This window comes from Myotis nattereri, assembly GCF_964212035.1.
Source record: "Myotis nattereri genome assembly, chromosome: 17".
In the NCBI taxonomy this organism is placed as follows: domain Eukaryota; kingdom Metazoa; phylum Chordata; class Mammalia; order Chiroptera; family Vespertilionidae; genus Myotis; species Myotis nattereri.
The window spans coordinates 24,816,235-24,834,920 of record NC_138092.1 but is presented as its reverse complement, the minus strand read 5'-3'; the positions used below and the strand labels follow the sequence as shown (position 1 = coordinate 24,834,920).

The window sequence follows — 18,686 nt, the reverse complement described above, 5'->3', positions numbered from 1 at the left end:
CAACAGACTTACATAGGGAGAGGAAGGAAAGATAAATAGAATTTAAATACCTACTTATGATGTCTACACAGCTTTAAGTTTATATTGATTATCTTACATTATTTTAAAAATAGGTCTATGACTAATGTCCATTTTACAAATAAGAAGACTGAAGCATAAATAGATGTAATAATATCCTGAAGGCCAAACAGATTGAATCTAGTCACGCTTGGGAAATAATGCAGTGAAATATGGTGTCTCTATATTGGGCAACATATTGTATGAGGGGTTAACCTAACTGGTTTTGCACCTGCAATGCTAAGTAATTTTTTACTTCCCAGGCTCTACAAATGAATGTAGGGAAAACTCCTTGTATTGTTTGTTTGAGTGTAGAAGTCTCTGAGCTCACTGCTGGTAAATATGAATTACGATGACTAGCCATGGGGAAGAGTATAGAACAGCTTGATCTTAGAAATAATGTATTCAGCAGAAACAACAGCCCTTTAAAATGTTTACTTGGCCATCAAACTTTGTCTTTTTGTTCCCCCCCCCGCTTCACTTTGTAGAGCTAAGTATACAAATCTGCCTTGTTCAGGAGTGGGGAGGGACTATCACCTTGTTGATGAAGGACCAGGTAGGGTAGATAGCAGTTTATATCTTGAGAGAAGACAATGTCTTATTTGTTATTGTGCACACAACATTTAGACGGTGCCCAGAGCAGAGGCAGGATAGTAGTGACTATGCTCATGTTGCACCATGTGCACGCATAGGCAATTTACACACACACACACACACACACACACACACACACACACACACAGAGCTAGCTGGGCCCTGATGCCAAGAGTTTGCAATCTAATCCCCAGGTGGAAATGTAGATATAAGTTCTAGGACAAGTTCAAGTTCTTCCTTAGTTGGAAACCTTTTGCATTTCACATGATGCTTGGCACTTAGTTGGTAGTCAGTACATTCCAGAATAATGGGATGTCTTTAATAAGAAAGGAACTTAGAGTCCATTGGATGAAAAGCCACCAGGCTCTGGGGGAATAAGAAGCAATCAAATTGGGTTCTTAACAGACTTGGTTCTGGAACACAGGGTTTGTAAAAACTCCCCAAACCTTTCTTCCCCAGGAGCACTCACTTCTTCACTCTGTCACATTTCTGGCTTGTAATCATCTCATGATTTCCACACAGGCTCAGGAAGAGTGTTACAGAGGTTTCCATTGTTTGAAATCTTAATAGAGTTTCTAATGTGAATGGAGATGTTTTTTATTAAGCAAAGAAATGAGGGTACACTTTCTTATGGTAGACATCCTACTGGCATCTAACAAATATTAGTTATCCTCTGATCTCCCTCCTAAATCATATATCTATCTCTTCATCACTCATGTCATTAATATATAGTATTTAATGCAGATTAAGCATATTCTTGTGCTGAAAAGAATGCTTGGCACTTAGTATATATTCAATATATGTTCACTGAATTGGAATGAATAGAATTATTGAACATTATATTTTGGACATTATTTTAACAACACTTTGTCCATTCTTCTTCCAGTTTGAAAACTGCAGTTTCTCCACAAGAAAAACATTTTAACAGTTCTACTAGTAAGTGGTTCTCCTATTTTCAGGAACAGGGGAAGTGTTAGTTTTCAGCATGCTCCCTGATACCCTAGGAGTAATACAAAGTTTCCTATATGCTATGGAAAGTTCAGTAATGGTTTCAAGTAAACACTTTACTTCTCATCAAAACTTTCTTTTCTAAACATTTGCCCTCAGATTATTCATTAATTCACCCAAGAAATTATTAGGAAGCCCCAAGGTCTCATTGTCCCCCCTGCATTCATTTTGTGGTAGCAAAGGTTAAAACTTGGATTGCAATCTTATGAGGGAATTAATTCACTGATTAAGAAAAATGCACTTTAAGCAATACACATTTAAATAACTGACAAGCATAGGGCGATGCATTTCTAGGATTTTTTTTTTAAAGACCCCTTCTCTACTTAAAATTTTAAGCAGCTGTAATTCTTCTGCCCTATAGCCTGGAGAAACAGCGCATGAATTACTAATGAGAGAGCACCAATTTGTACTGCAGTGACCACTTTCAGAACCAAAGGGTCAGAGCTGAAACCAGGAAAACAGCAGCACTTTTCATCAACCAGTTGCTTGAAGCACAGTTAGACCTTGGTTCCACTTGAAAAAAATCTTGCAATGTTCTATCATTCCTCAGCTGAAGGCACTTGGCCCCAAAGACTTTGCTTTCAAATAAATGTTCATTTGCATACTACCTCCAATCCTCCACAAAACTTTTCCTCTGCATTGGAATCCAGCAGCCCATTAATTTATGAAATATTCAAAAGGTTTACTATTTACTTCACTGAGCTTTTGCCTAGTGGCTTTAGCAGCACAGCATGAGAAAGGAGTTGGGCTGTAAAGGAAAGGATTCCTGAAGACTAGTATCTTGCTTGTGTGTCTTCCTCTAGAGCAACACGGAAATGTCCCCCTGCCCTGGATCAGTTCCATCACATCCCTCCCCTGCGGGCCCATCCCCTCCTAATATTCTCTTACCTAACATCAAGGGAGATTTAAAAATAATAGGTCATTGATTTTCCAAAATAGATGAAAAATGGAAGGAACTAGCGAGGGGAGAAGAGAAAGTCATTGAGAGCTAGAATGGGGCTGAGAGCTGAAGGAAGACAGCCTCCTTATTAGAGATGGAAAGTTTACTTTTCCTGCCTTACCTTTGGGTCCTGGTGAAATGGTGTGAGTGGCACAGACTTCGGTGGTAGGATGACTTTCCATGTCCAGACCCAGACTCTGAATGTGCAAAAGGAAGAGCACGAGTAGGATGAACTTGTGCCTTCGAGGTGAGACTCCAAAGCCACCCATGGCTGTGGCTCTTCCAAAAAGGGTCGCCCAGAGGTGCCAAGTAAACAGCTTTATTTGAAATAAAATCTTCTCTTTGGGGAAGAAAGTGAAGTCTCTGGAGCACACATTCCAAAACCGCCTGCAAAGAGAAGACACATCCTTGGTTGTTTATCTTGTCAGTATTCCAAACGGACCCTACATTGTCCAGATTGTTTATTTTCAAGTGACAACAGTTTATTGAAAATTATCTCTGAACTAAATAATCAAGGGTGCAGGTCAGCAGAAACATTCCAAGGAACAGAGACGATAGAGACGCCTTCTGCTCAGTACATGAGTTGGCAATTTAATACCTTATCTGCAGTTAAATGTTGGGGTTCCAGACAGATTGAGCCAGAGTTTTCTTGAATTACCTCCACGTTACATAAGCAGTATGTATGGCTTTGAGTTTTTTCTAAGGAAATATTTATAAACAGCAAAACTCCCACCGCTCTTCATGACTTTATTTCCTTCTCTTGCTACAAATAATTTTCTTGGTATTTAACCCCAAAGGAAAGAATACCAGCTTTACTGCAAGCAATTTTGGCAATAAGTATCAAGAATATTAAAAATGTTTATAGCCTTCGGCCTAGTAATTGCCCTTCTGTCTTAAGAAAATATTCTGAAATTTGGACAGAGCTGTATTTGAAAAGATGTCACAAAGAGGGGAAAAGAGCATCAGTTACCTAAAAATACGTAAAGGTTGGAAAATCTTAGTAAATACAAACATGAGACAGTATGACATGACAATTTTATTAAAATGTTTGTCGCAAGTGTTTGATAAAATGGAGATAAAGCTAATGGTATTATATTTATTCAAAAGCATGATAGATATAGATAAGAAAGTTACAGTGATAGAGGTATCTATCATCTATCTATTCATCCACACACTTACATGTTCCATCTACCCATAACTTGTATAAATAGCTTAGTCATAGTAAGATACTGAAAACCTAGAATCAGAATCGCATATAGTAGGCAGATGCCTTACCTTCTCAATTCTTGAAGAGGCATATTAACTAGAGTTGGATCAGTGGGAGTTTGGGTCTATTTTTCAAAGTAGGACCTTACAGATCATGGGAAAGCCTAATAAAAAATTATCCTTAAGAGAGGCAATGTTCAGTCTAAGAAATATAGGTGCATTTGTTTCCTAGGGCTTCTGTAACGCAGAACCACAAACTGAGTGGCTTAAACAACAAAAATTTATCATCTCACAGTTCTGGAGGCCAGAAGTCTGAGATCATCTGTTGAGTGGTGGCCCTATAGAAGATGTTCATACTGCAATCACTGGGCCCTGTGAACATGATTGTCTTTGCAGTTGAAATTAAGCTAAGGATCTCAAGAAGAAATAATCCTGGTTTACCTAGGTTGGCCCTAAATCTAATGACAAGTGTCCTTACAAGTGACACCCAAAGAAGAAACACAGGGACAATAGGAGAAGGCCCTGAAAGACAGATGCAGAGATTGAAGTTATGCAGCCACAAGCTAAGGGACACCTGAAGCCACCAGAAACAAGGATGCATCTTTCTTGAGGCTTCAGAAGGAGGTTAGTCCTGCTGACACCTTCATTTGGTACTTCTGACCTTCATGACTGTGAGATAATAAATGTCTGTTGTTTTAAGCCATCCAATTTGTGGTAATGTGTTATGGCAGCTCTGGGAAGCTAATACACCATTCTTCTGATACTCATGAACAGTTACTGGAAGGAATGACACATCAAAAAACTTAGTGCCTGACAGAGACCGAGCAACATCTGTTCTTGTGCATTTTAATTATGATGCATCCAGCTTAGGAGATATCTGGAGGGAAATAAATATAGGATATGAAACAAGCATATCTTAAGGCAAATCTGTTTTCTACTTAAAACAGGATAGCAACAACATGACAACCTCACCTCCTGAAGGAATTTCTTGATAAATTGAAATAACTCAACTTTGGACCTGGTTTGGTCTTGGTCCAGTCACATACGTATCTTATTGGATTAAAGTTCTCTCTTGTGGATTAATTAATTATTAAATGCCATTTGTAAAAACTGGAAATTAGTAGAATGGCTTTTAAAATGACACATATTTAGAAAGCAACATGATAAACACACATAATATTATTTTATTTTTTTGTTTTAAGTTTTATACTTATAAAAGCATATTTTAAAAATTTAAAATGTTTTTTTTTAGCCCTCACTGAGGATACATAGCTGTGCGAGAGAAACATCAATCAGTTGTCTCTGGTACATGCCCCAACCAGGGACTGAACCTGTAACCTTTTGGTGCATGGGACAATGCTCCAACCAACCAAGCTACCTGGCCAGGACAAAAATCAAATGGTTTTAATTGGCATATGAGCCTCTTGCTGTTCCCACCCCACTTTTGATTTGTATTCCCTCAAGAAAATTATTTCAATAATTTTAGTGCTTCCTATTTTATCTCTCTTTTTTTTTTAAAAAAATATATTTTATTGATTTTTTACAGAGAGGAAGGGAGAGGGATAGAGAGTAGAAACATGAATGAGAGAGAAACATCGATCAGCTGCCTCCTGCACACTCCCTACTGGGTATGTGCCCGCAACCAAGGTACATGCCCTTAACCAGAATCAAACCTGGTACCCCTCAGTCTGCAGGCTGACGCTCTATCCACTAAGCCAAACCGGTTAGGGCTATTTTATCTCTTTAATATTTTTAAATAAAAAATTTGTACTGATGTTCTTGATTTTAATTTTTTTCAATTTAGATACTCACTGTCTTCTTTATATGGAAGATGGTTATTTTTTCATCCCTAGCTCTGCATCCCTCTCCTCATTCATTTTCTTTCTCTTTCTAATTTAATAACATTATCATTTTAATGTAAAAGTTAATGTTTATATTATAATGATGCTATAAAAACAATTCATAGCTGAATCGCATGTGCATTATAATTACATTTTGTTTCTTGTACTAATTTCATTTTCACAAGGTTTAATAATTATATTGTTTTTATTTGCATAGTTTTCTATGTACAAATCCCACAATAACTACTTTGAGATTTTTCAGTTCTGTGGAAAAAGTAAAATGTTCAATTCGCTTCCATTTCTTTTCTTAGAAATACTTTTCTGAAATTTTCATGCTTCTTGCTCAAGTTGGATCTGGTATTTGTCAGGCTTGTGCAAAGATATCTTAGGACTTGTCTTTATCTTTGTCTGGGGATCTGTTACAACTCCTTTTTCTGTATCCACATACTTTTTTTCCCTTGGTTTCCTCCCTCATTTCGTTGTAGCATGTCCTTCAGTAATTTCTTGAAAGAGAGTGAAGCTGCAGATACATTTTTGAGGCATTGCATGTCTGAAAATCTGATCATTCTCCAAAATATATAATATTTTGGCTGGATATAGAATCCCAGGTGTAAAAATGTTGTTCTATTTTCTTCTGGTTTCCAGGACTGCTGTTGAGACATTCAATGTCATTCAAATTCTCTATACTATATACAGAATATTTCTTTCCTTGCTCTGGAAGCTTTTAGGAGCCTTTCTTTATAGCTTGTGTTCTGAAATTTTTAGTAATATGTCTTTAATATTGGCTTTTTTTTTTTTTTGCATTCACTGCCCTGTATTATCTGTGGTTACTTTTCTGTTGTTTCTTCTATTCTCTGTCATTGTAGATTTTTTAATTTTTTATCCCATTATTTTATTTTGGTGATATTCTGGAGAGATCAGAGCATAAACATATAGAATCAGCCTGCCATATGCATTCATATATTCCAAAGATTACCTTTTAATATAGTTTCAAAAAACTACTGTGAGTAGGTGTGTTAAGATGAAGTTCAATATGCCTATTCATTCCCCTAAATATGAGTGTTGGGGAGGGAATTCCAAGGATGGCCAAGAGAAGATATCAGAACATCCTTTCTATATAACATAATGAAACTAGACAAAATTATTAAAAATAACCATTTCAGGATCCTGACAATTGACCAAAGCAAACAACAAGTTTAGAAGTATTTGTTTTTGAAAGATGCCATAGCTTTTTGGAAAAACAGTGAAAGTATGAGGTCTTTATGAATGAAGCCAACTCCATCCCCCTCTTCATCTTGATAGGTGAGAATAGCAGTATTATCAGCACAAGGATGCCCACAAAACCCAGCAGCTCTGCTGCCATGGGCTGACTCAATATGGAGTGGGGTATGAAACACACTAATAAATTAATGTAAGTGACTAGTGAGCACAGAAATAAATCTTCACATTATTTTTGACAAAGGTACCAAGTCAATTTAGTGGGTGAAATGATAGTCTCTTCAATAAATGGTGCCACTGGAAAATTGGATAGCCACATGAAAATAAATGAACAATACCTAACACTGTATATAAAAATTAATGCGAAATGGATCAAGACTTAAACATAGAAGACAAAATTATGAAACTTATAGAAGAAAACATAAGAGAAGATCTTTGGACCGTGGGTCACCAGTAATGGCGAACCTATGACACGCATGTCAGAGGTGACACGTGAACTCATCTTTTTGGTTGATTTTTCTTTGTTAAATGGCATTTAAATATATAAAGTAAATATCAAAAATATAAACCTTTGTTTTACTGTGGTTGCAAATATCAACTGAGACCCACCCCTGTGCCATGACAGCCTCGTGGCCCACAGTTCCTTTCAAGGTGCACAAAATCATGCACTGGGTCCCTAGTGGGACTATAAGGAAGTAACAGTGAAGTAATAAGATTTGTTGATTGTTTGGGAATGGAAGGTGAGGGAAAAGAAGAACTTAGAGTGATTCCCAGGTTTCTTTTACTGAGCACAAGGAATGCTAATTTCAGAGAAAATATGATTAACTAAATTTTGGATGTGTTGAGCTCAACATCCTTCTGGAATATTCAAGGGGACGTATCTGGTAGCCTAAAATAAATCTCAGCCAGAGGAACAGATTAGAAAGTCATCCACATATAGACTGTAAATAAAGCCTCTGGAATGGATGAGGCCTTGAAAGAATAAAAAGTGACGAGAAGAGTCAAGGTGTTTTTTTAAGGAAGAATCAAAAGAGTTCGGTACGTTGTCAAATCTATGCAGAGAAAGTTCACATTTTATAACTGGAAGATTCTTTGATGCTTTTGGCAGCACAAAAAAGAAATTAATACTTTATAGCACTTTTTTTTTCTTTTTGACAAGGCATTTTTATTCTTTGTAGTCAGCTCAAATACATGATCTCTTTTAAATTGCTTTATGCTCTCTAGGACAAATAGATGATTAAATTGAATATGTTTAATAGAAACTGTGTTAAACAGGAGTCGTGACTTGACATTTAAGAGGCCTGAGCTCAACTTTCAATTCCATCGCAGATGTTGCCTGTGGGAAGATTATTTGCTCGTTCTACATCTTGGCTCTCCATTTTTCAAATGAAGATTCATGCTGTGCTTATAGAGATGGGTCTAAAAATGATTCATGGTACCTGAGATCTGGGAGACAGGCACCAGATACAGGCTTAGTTACTAAAGGACACCTTTGCCTCTCTCCTTGGTATAGCCAGAGGCCTGGAGTAAGTATTCTTGAAGGTAATTCCTACTGCTCACTTTTCTTTTACCCCTTCCTCTGAGAAGCCTGAAGCAGCAGGGTTTCCACACAGACAGAAGCGTATGTGGTTGACCTTTTATCCTTGTCAGATACCCAACACAGAAGAGTTAAGAGAGACTATCAGGCATTTGTATAAGTGATGAAACACAGAAAACCACCCCTTCCTGGGAAAATAGTTCCTGCACTGTGGAGATAAATATTTACTCCAGCTCTGCTGGGAAGCATGTGCCATAATAAATGGTATGCTCCCCCGCCCCCCTTTTTAATGGTCTGTTTATGTTTTAGACTTCGCATCATGAAGTTGGGTCACTTCCATCATATGTAATTCTCAAAACACAGTTTCATGAGATACTTTTGAACAGATCTAAACTTAATTATCAAATATATACCTTTATTTTCTAAAGTTCCCCAAAAATGATTCTAAAGTTTCTACGTCAGAATATGCATAGATATTGAAGTCTCTTTTACCCTTTCTTTTGAAAGATGCAAAAGCTTACAAGGACATGTTACAATGTATACAACCCCGAGAAGACAATTTTTGTTTAAATAGGAGCATTCTGTTGCTTAGCCTATTTTTAAACATGTTTGTTTCAGAGGCAAGAATACATCACAGAAGATGGAATCCAAAGTTTAGGGACTCCCAAGAACAATGCGGGGCGGGGGGTGCATTTCTGCATACCATGAGAATATCCACACAGTTCATGTTTTCTATCAGGGCCATACCCCTGAACGCGAAGCAATTTGGATTTTGTGTTTTTCTGTCATCTCAGCTCTATGGTGTTTCTGTTAAGTGGCTCCTCGTTTGCCACATGCTACCTTTATGAACATCTTAAGCACATATCTGTTAACATATAAACATCTCTACGTGACCTATTTGCAATCTGTTGATACGGGAAAATTTCCCTGATGAATAATCACATTCATAAGTTACGTCCTTGAAGTAAATTATTTTCAGCCCATTGACTAAATTAAGACAGAAGGAAAGAATAGATTCCACTCTGTAAGTTCAAGTGTGTGTCAGCCATTCCATGAGGGGCCTTTATTTCATTTTTATTGCCTGCAATCCTGAGCAGTGGAGACTATCTGCACTTTACAAACGGGGAATTGGCGTTCGAGAGGTTCAGCACCTTACCTAAGGCTTCAGGGACAGGCAGTGGTGTCAGGGTCCAAGCCCTGACTGTTGGCTGCAAACCCCTGCTAAGAACACTGGCATGCTGCCTCAAGCACAGCTCATCACACTGCGGGTCTTAAATATGCAACTCAGAAGTCAGCCCCCTGAAGGTCCTCAGGGTTCGCTGCTTTGTGGGGGTCACAGTGCTCTTTAATACTTAAGTAAAATGGTGTTGAGCCCCCACCTTGCTAACTTCGCCAGCCTAGTGCCCTCAGTGACATGGCTGAGAATTCCGAAGGACTCTCCTTCTCAGCCTAGTGACCTCAGTGACCTGTGACAGCTGTCTCTTTAAGCCTCTTGCCTCTGTCCCCTGTAGCTATAGCCTGTTTCACCACATAGAGAGCCTAGTCCTTTTCTTTGATTTCCAACGCAAGGTAGCCGCATGCAACATTTTTCTACTGAAATGCTGACGGTAACCGAGGGTGATTATTTCAAGAGCACATCAAACAACTGAGAGCTGAGTCTTAGGCGCTCCTCTTCTTCCAAGATCTTCAGCCGATAATATAACAAGAATTTCTTCTTTGCTGCTTTCCCACAGGCCTTTCCTTCCCAACATTTTTCTCTCGAAGTTTACTTCTGGTCTTGGTTCCAGGTGCCCTCAATCTCCCTCTTTCTTGAGCTGCCAAAGAAGCTTCAAAATATTTTTTGTTTTGTTTTCATTTTGCAGATACTTTTGCTGTGTGCTTTCTACTAAATTTGTCCAATAAATTCTAAAATCAAATACCGCCCCCCCCCCATGGCCATAAGCAGCATTTCTTTCATTAAATTTAAATGTAAATATACGTATTTTTCTGTCCTCTGGAAATGGAATGGGCACAAAAACCACCACATCACCAGGTAACCTTGGGAGAGAGAATTGGCTTGCTCTGTTGTTTGTACTTTGTTCCCAGAGCTATTACATTAATCTGAGATTCTCACTGTGAGGAAATGGAGACTCGGGACTTTAAGTGACATAATAAATTTGTATAACTAATAAGTGAGTTCAGGCTCTAGAAATGAAGGTCAGCAATGATAGCTGTGGTAGCTTTCAAATTAAATGAGATAATGCCTTGGATAATGGGAGGGGTTGTCATGTTTATCTATAAACAAGCCAGTGAATCCAGGACAATCCCTCAGAGAGGCTTCCCCAGTCATAGAGAATCCTTTCACAGCAGTGAGCAGGATGTGAACTGAATCGTCCACCTTTTAAGGGTCTTAGAATCATATGGTCATTTTATTTAATTTTGCATTGTCTTAAAAGGTAGCAGCTTTATTAAAGTAAAATAAACTACCAAGCCAAAAAACTTTTCCTAAGAAAAAATATCCAGACATTTAATGAGACTGTAAAAGTGCGTACATACCATTTCTTGCAGCCTCTCTATCTAATGATTTATAAGATTCTCTTGGAAAGAAAAATCTCTTCACTGACCCACTTCTGAAGAAATCATGTCACTTTAAGGCTACCATCAGATGATTTCAATAGGAAAGTATGAAAATCAATTATTCTCTAGTTACTGTGGAAATTCTTCAAAATTATAAATGATGAGAGCTTTGAAATAAAACGTTTTACTTTCAGTAATCTCATAAAAAATAAGATAGCCAAGACTTCTGAGGTGGTAGGAAACATTCACCTTTACAAGTTCTTTACATCTATGAACAAGACTCTCACAAAAAGCCAAGTTGGGCAGGAACGCATTACCAGGAGGCAGGTGTTTAGAAGTAGTTTCCATGGCTAGTGATGAGGATCTGAACAATGAAGACCGGCAGTCACCTTCACAGACTCAACTTCAGCCTTGAAAGTTGTACTACCTCTCCTGGCAAAAGCTAGTTCAACTGCACCAATAGTGTATTCTCTGAAAAATGGGTGGAACTGAATTTCAGATAATTGAATTCTCAGATTATTGATGGAGATAGAGTGTGGTGCTAGAAGTATGGTTCTTTTTCAGGTGCTATCAATGCTGAGATGACTTTTTATTTCTTCTTTAGCACCAATTATACAGCCTCCTCTAACTGGTTTTGTTCACTGATTTTAGAGATTGAGAGGAAGGGGTTGGGAAAGGGAGAGAGAGAGAGAGAGAGAGAGAGAGAGAGAGAGAGAGAGAGAGAGGAACATTGAGTTGTTTTTCCACTTATCTATGTATTCATTTTACTGGGGATAGAACCCACACCCTTGGCATACAGGACAACTCTCTAACCAAGGCTTAAAAGAAAATTCCTTTGATTCAACAGGAATTTATGAGTACTGACTCTGTGCCACATACGTTACTTAATATAATCACTAGAGATAATACAATGAATAAGACTTAGTCTTTGAACTCTGTATCTGAATCTGTTTCTGTTTTGTTTATTAGCTTATTTTGTTCATTAGATACCACATGTAAGTGAAATCATGTTGTCTTTTTTTTGGCTTATTTCACTTAGCATAGTACTTTCCAGGTCCATCCATGCTGTTGAAAAAGATAAGATTTCCTTCTCTTTTACAGCAAGTGGTATTCCATTGTAAATGTACCACAGTTTTATTTTTATCCACTCATCTTGAGAATCCCATATTGTCAAGAACTACTCAATAAAAGAGGCCAAACTTTATTAATATTATTTTACTATTCTTGTGCCTTAGTAAATAAGTATGTTAAAATTAATATCTCTCTTTGACTAAGCACCCAAGGATTAGGGATTATTATATGGAATGGTGGTTCTTATCCTATAGTAGATGGCTATATACATGGAGATAGATTACATTTGTTCAAACTCTAGAATTTACCTTGAAAATTATATTTTTTTAACATTTATGACATAAATTTGTTTTCCTGATATTTCTCTTCTTTTAATAAGTGAAGGCAATTCAGATATTCCTTTTACTTGTATGATTGCTGAAAACTGTGTTTTATCCTAGTAGTTTTTAGTCTTTCTCTATTAGGCAATCATATTCTTATAGCAAAATACAGAAAACTGGAGAGTTTTAATAAAGAAATGAACAAACACCTCTTTGGGGTTTATGTTTAAAAGAGTGAATATATCCTATTTTTGCACCTTTTTCAGAAAGGAAACTCTAACATTCCAACTGATAGGGAGAGGGTTGGAAAACCTGCATGTGCATATTACATATATGTTAGTTCTATAAGGAGACAACAGTGGGTCGACTACTACTAAGAGCCTGAAAATGAAAGACCAAATTGTTTTTGGTCTTTAGTTTCTTTGTCTTTTCTATTTCCTGGTCCCTATAATTGAATTGATGCGCTTCCTTGCTGGTGCACCAAATGAAAGAAAGACTCCCCTACCCTGATTTAGAAGGCTAATGGCTGGATTTGACAGAGCATATGTTGTAACATACTATTGGTTACTGAGTACACACAGAGGCTTGAGACAGCTGGCCATGGCCACGCTTTTGGCTTGGAGTTGCGCCCTGCACTTCCACAGTTGAAATGAGTCCATGATTTTTTGGCTGCCTGATCCACTACCCATGTGGCAAGAGAGCCAAAGTGGTAAACCAGTTTCACCAAGGCTTGGATGTACGCAAAATGTTTACCTTGTACACTGACCCATACACTTTTATTTGAAGGTGGCTGCTTCGTTGTGATAAAAATGTATTATGGAATCTATTAACATCTACTGATATATACAGCACCCTCCCTCCCCCCCAGACATTTTTTAATAGTCTAGGGTAGGCATGTTTACTTACTTAGGGGAGTTAAGTCAGCATTTAGGGGCTTCCCAAAAATGCTGTTCCTAAGAACTCATAACATTCTTGGCTGACTTCTTGACATTCAAGTTAACACCAGTCATTTCATACTAAAGCTAAGGATGAGGTAGAAAACTCTATGGTTTTTAATATGTGTTGGGTCCACTGACTAGCCCATGAAGTCTTAGGAAGATAGTCTATGGCTCAGGATTAGGCTTAAATGAAAAGAAATCTGATTCCTAAATAGGCAACATATTTGAATCCATTTTTTAATTGTTTGCTTACAAGAAATTAAAGCAAATATCACATAAAAATCATGAAAGACTGAGATAAAAATTGCAATTATTTGAAAATCAAGGTTTTTTTTCCCATATTCAAAAGAATTCTGACATCTCCAGCTTCAATTTAGAGATGGGATGTGTGGGGTCAACCGTTTGAACTTTCTATTGTTTCTTTAAGAGGTACCATTAAAAGGATGGGTTGACCCCCATAAAATATGGGCAAAGCAACCGTTGAAATAAGATGCAGCCAATATTTATCTGGATGATAAATTCATGTCAAGAATTCCAATTTACTGTACATCTATGGACTTATGATACCCACCATTAATCACACTCGTACTGAGAGAGCCCATTATAATCTGTACACAACCACCAATAAAGCAAGAAAAAAATAAAAAGAGGTTGCTATGTTGAAGGTTGCAGATTCTAAACCCAGATGAGTGACACATGTTGGGTAGGATAAATCTACAAATAGCCTGGGGCCAGACATCAGACATTATTTGAAATGACAAACTTCACACTAACTAAAAGAGAAAGAGAAAAAGATCATAGCTGGAGACAGACAGTGGTGCTAAAAGTTATACAACAGCATGATTCATTTCCAGAAGAAATCAATGTCAAGATGACTTTTTTCCTCCTTCAGAACGAATAATGAGCCTCCTATAATTAGGTAAACTTTCTCTGTCCTATCAAAACAAACTGTCAAGCCACAGCCAGGCCACTGACACATCTAGCCCTCAACCAAAGCTGTAGTATTTTAATCTAAGTACAATGCAAAGATGCATGAGTCAATCTACCGTAAATTTTCAACAAATAGCATGTGTCATTGGAAATAACTTCTGCTTTTCCAAAGACTGTAGATTTATTCTGTAGGAATTTTAGAAACAAGCAACAACAATTTTAGCTAAAGCAATTCCCTGCGTTCACTAAACCATAACTGTCTGAAACTAGTTATTTCTAGAATTACACAGAACCAAAATAGCACACATGTAAACAGAGAGCTATGGGTTAGAATTCATCAAATGAGGGGGGAACGGCGTTGTGAATCTTAAGATATAAGATATCACATCTGTTAACTATTTATAGATGCCCAATTTTAATGCACAATTCAAGCACTAATTAAAAAACGTTCTCCATAAATAGAAGCCAATTTGCTGTGTGTGCAGAATGAATTATACAATCAACTTTCCCTAGCATCAGTATTCTCTTCAGACACTAGGTCAGAAAACAATTGACCTTTGGACTTCTCATTAAAATTCAGCAATCAAGGCTGGAAAAATGAAGCTGGGTCTATTTATGCCATCAAATAGGATAACAGCATTTCTAATCCCACCGTTTTAGCTTTCTCTATTGTCAACAAGAGTTGCTAGGATGTGGTCTCAACCAATTGGAGGGGAAAGCAGGGTTGAGGTGATTGGCCATGATGCATTTATCTATTCCAAACATACAGGCAGAGTCTTAAGTTTGCCATTGAGCTAATAAAATAAATATGTGAGACAAGCAAGTGACATCTCTTCCAGCCAGGACACCAGGATGGAGAGATGGACTTTTTTCCTTCTGACCTTATGTTGTTAGATGTATTAATGCCACAGGCAAATTCCAGGAGGAAAAATTCTTTGCAGTGCCTATTTCCCTTACCTTCTGAAATTTCTGAGGAAATACTTGTATCATTGAGAACTTGGGACTAATTGATGGGGGAAGGGAGAGGTAATACATTTTCCTGGGAAAAGATAAAATTATGGATATGTATTAACAAGTCTATAGGAATAAAAAATTGGAGCTGGAAAGAAGCAGAGATAGTCTCATTCAATCCCTTTAATTTATAGGCGATAGAAATGATAAAACCCTGAGATAAAGAGAAACTTACCTCAGGTCACACTTTGCTAAGACAAGAATTTGAGTCTCAACTATACTTTCGGTCTTTTTTAGCCACAGTATAACTTTACTTTTTCATGTACTTTCATTTTGTTGGTTAAAAACCAACAAAAATAAAAACAGAACCAAAATTCTCATTGAAGACATCTTGTAAAGCCACACATACGTGCTTGAGTCTTTCTGGCAAGGATCAGCTCAACTGTGGCCATTGCATGTGGTCTTGTTTATTTTCAAGTACATAGTAACCCCTGCCACCCCCCCTTTTTAAATCCCAAATTCTTAGGATAGTTTTTGTGTATTTCCTTGAGGGAAGCCAAGTTTTAGAATGTATCTTCAGATTCTTTGCAAATAAAATGTGGATCTTTACATTCAACATAAAACTTGTGCTTTAATGAAGGTGACCATATAAATTATCTTCCAAACCATACATTTGTGAAAGCGGATAGGGGTGCTATTGATTATTACAACAGGTGCAAACCTGGACTATTCTTGGCAACTAGGACATGTGATGTCCCTAGCTTTAATGTTTCCAGCATCCATAATAGTAAAAATTTCCCTGTACACTCAGATATTAGTTTCTATTTTTTATTTTTTTTTATTTTTTTAAAAGGCAGCATTAGACAGTGGAAACATTAAAAGGAACAGAAAGAAAAAGATCTGATGGTCAAAGTTCTACCTCTGACTGTGGGACCTTTAGTAAATCATTGCCCTCTTTTGGACTCACTATTTGCATCTATTAGATGAGGACTAAGTCACCATTAAGTTTCCTTTCAGCTCTAACGGTCTAGAATTCCTACTCAACATGTGTATGTTGGTGTGTGCATACACATACATATATATGTACTCACATGCATTTATTAAAGAGAGGTCAATTATGAAAAAATACAAAATTTCAATAAATATTAAATAAGGAAATAACCAGATTTTCAGCCTGGAATATTCCGTTGATAATGTTATTTTTGAAAAGAAAGCAGAATTGGCCTTGGTCAATGTGACTCAGTTAACTGGGCATCATCCGTGCATCAAAAGGTTGCTGATTGGTTGGATTGCTGGTCAAGGCACATGCCTGGGTTTCCAGCTGGATCCCCAATAGGGAGTGTGCAGGAGGCATGCAATCAATGTTTCACTCTCACTTTTATGTTTCTCTCTCTCTTTTCCTCTTTCCTTCCTCTCTCTCTAAAAATCAATAAACATCTTTTTTTTTTTTTTAAAAAAAGGGTAGAATTGTTTATCTATATTGAAAGTCACACCAGAGACATAATGTTATAGCAACTTGGAAGGTAAGTTCAGTGACAGACAGGAAATGTGTGTTTTTGGCAAAACTCTACAACTTAGGATACTGGTGAGTTTTTTGTTATAACAGAGTCTTTTATGTGGCAAAGTCACATAAGACGCTGTCTGGTTGCTCTTGGTTACCAAGGCTTTTTCCTATTTGACTCACCCTCAATTTTTAGGTAAATTCTCTGGCTTCCTGCTATTGTTTCTGGGTGTCTGCAAGACCTTGCAATTTGTTATGTGTCTTCTGAAAGGAAAGACTCAGTGGTAGGAAAGTGTTACGTGGCCCATGTAACTTAAAAGGTATGAAACTATTAAAAACATAAAACTGGTTGGGTAAGAAACACAAAGAGAATTTATCATAAATTCCAGATCCTTCTCTAGTTTAATAAATCTCCCCTCTTAAATGATAAGCAATAAAGCTTATCTGCTTTCTGCAAATGTTACAGGCACAATTTGGGGCAGTTTTATCTTTTCATATTGCTTGTTTGAACTCTAACATTTCAAGAGTTCCTCAAGTCATCTTGCTGAGCCAGAGAGACAAATAGAAACATGGGTTTTTCTCTTCTGTTATGACTCTTTGGAGTGAATTTTAGGCACAAGATTGCTTCTTCATTTGATTACTGTGATGCATTCCTAGCCAAGCTGCAGTGTAAGGAAGAGTTAATAAACAGAGCTTACTGAGCTAAGAGCTTGCTAATGCACTAGAATTTTGTACACAGATCTCAACCAACCCTCAAAATGATCCATTACATAGATGAAGGAAATGAGGTTCCAAAAGGTCAATTACTCAAAGTCTGCACAGCTAGTAAGTGGCAAAGCCCCAAATCAAACCCAAATACAGTTGACTCTTGAACAACATGAGGGTTAGGGATGCCGACACTCATGCAGTCAAAAATTCGTGTATAACTTTTGACTCCCCCAAAACTTAACTATAGATGGACCTTTGCGTCCACAAATTCAACCAGCGGTAGCTCACTATTTTCATATACCCAACCACAGTTTTTGGCAGTTGGTTGAGTGTGTAGATATGAAATCAGAGGATAAGAAGCACCACTTATTGAAAAAAACCATGAGTATAAGTGGGCCGGTGCAGTTGAAACCTCTTTTGTCCCAGGGCCAACTGGATATGTGAAACCCAACACCCGTGTAGTGTGTTATCTCAGAGTACATCCTAGAGTACCAACTCTCTTCTTCACATTTGCACAAGACTCTGACTGGCATACCCATGTAGCATATTTGGTCCAATAATGTTCTATGAGGGCAGCAAAAAGGATGTGTGCTAGGTTCATGTTACAGATGGCAAGTCAAGGCTCAGAGAGGGGACCCAGTGTCCCAAAGCCAGCAAGTAGTGGTGCCAGCAATTGAAACTGTGTCTTTGGGCTGCTTCCTACTGCAAATTCCTGAAGACAAGAGTTATTTTTCAAAACAAACAAAAATTACGTAAAACTAGGAAGAAACAAAAATTTGAAAGCATGATTAATCAATTATAGATAAATAGGGAACAATTGCCATACTAATCACAAATGCTGGAGGTAGCATTTAGCAAATTCCTTTCCCCCCTCTTGCCTATCTCACATCCCAATCCGGCCAGTTTGAATTTGTGACAACCCCAATATAATTTTTTAGTCTGGAACAGTAAATTGGGTTAATATAACCCTAACCTCTATGACTCCCTCCATCTTCCAAGCACCATGTTATATAGCAGAGGTCCTCAAACTATGGCCCACCAAAAACATTTGTTTTTTTACTTCAAAATAAGATATGTGCAGTGTGCATAGGAATTTGTTCATAGTTTTTTTTTTTAAACTATAGTCTGGCCCTCCAATGGTCTGAGGGACAGTGAACTGGCCCCCTGTTTAAAAAGTTTGAGGACCCCTGTTATATAGACTGGTCTAGTTTTCCTCCAAAATTCAAAAATAATTTCTTATAGGTCTGTTCATAGACTGGGTGCCCACTGAAACTTTTGTAAACAAAAACAGGAGGTATTTTAGCTAAGAC

At 37.4% G+C, this 18,686-nt stretch overlaps 1 protein-coding gene across 1 annotated transcript in view; it reads right to left on the bottom strand.

Annotated features, from left to right (window-relative positions):
* COLEC10 (collectin subfamily member 10) overlaps positions 1-18,686 on the bottom strand; it is a 256,050-nt gene that overhangs the window by 34,600 nt on the left and 202,764 nt on the right. Inside the window, exon 4 of the mRNA XM_081111526.1 lies at positions 2,721-2,986. Coding sequence (XP_080967652.1) covers positions 2,721-2,986 — 266 coding nt within the window. The remainder of the gene's footprint in view (positions 1-2,720; positions 2,987-18,686) is intronic.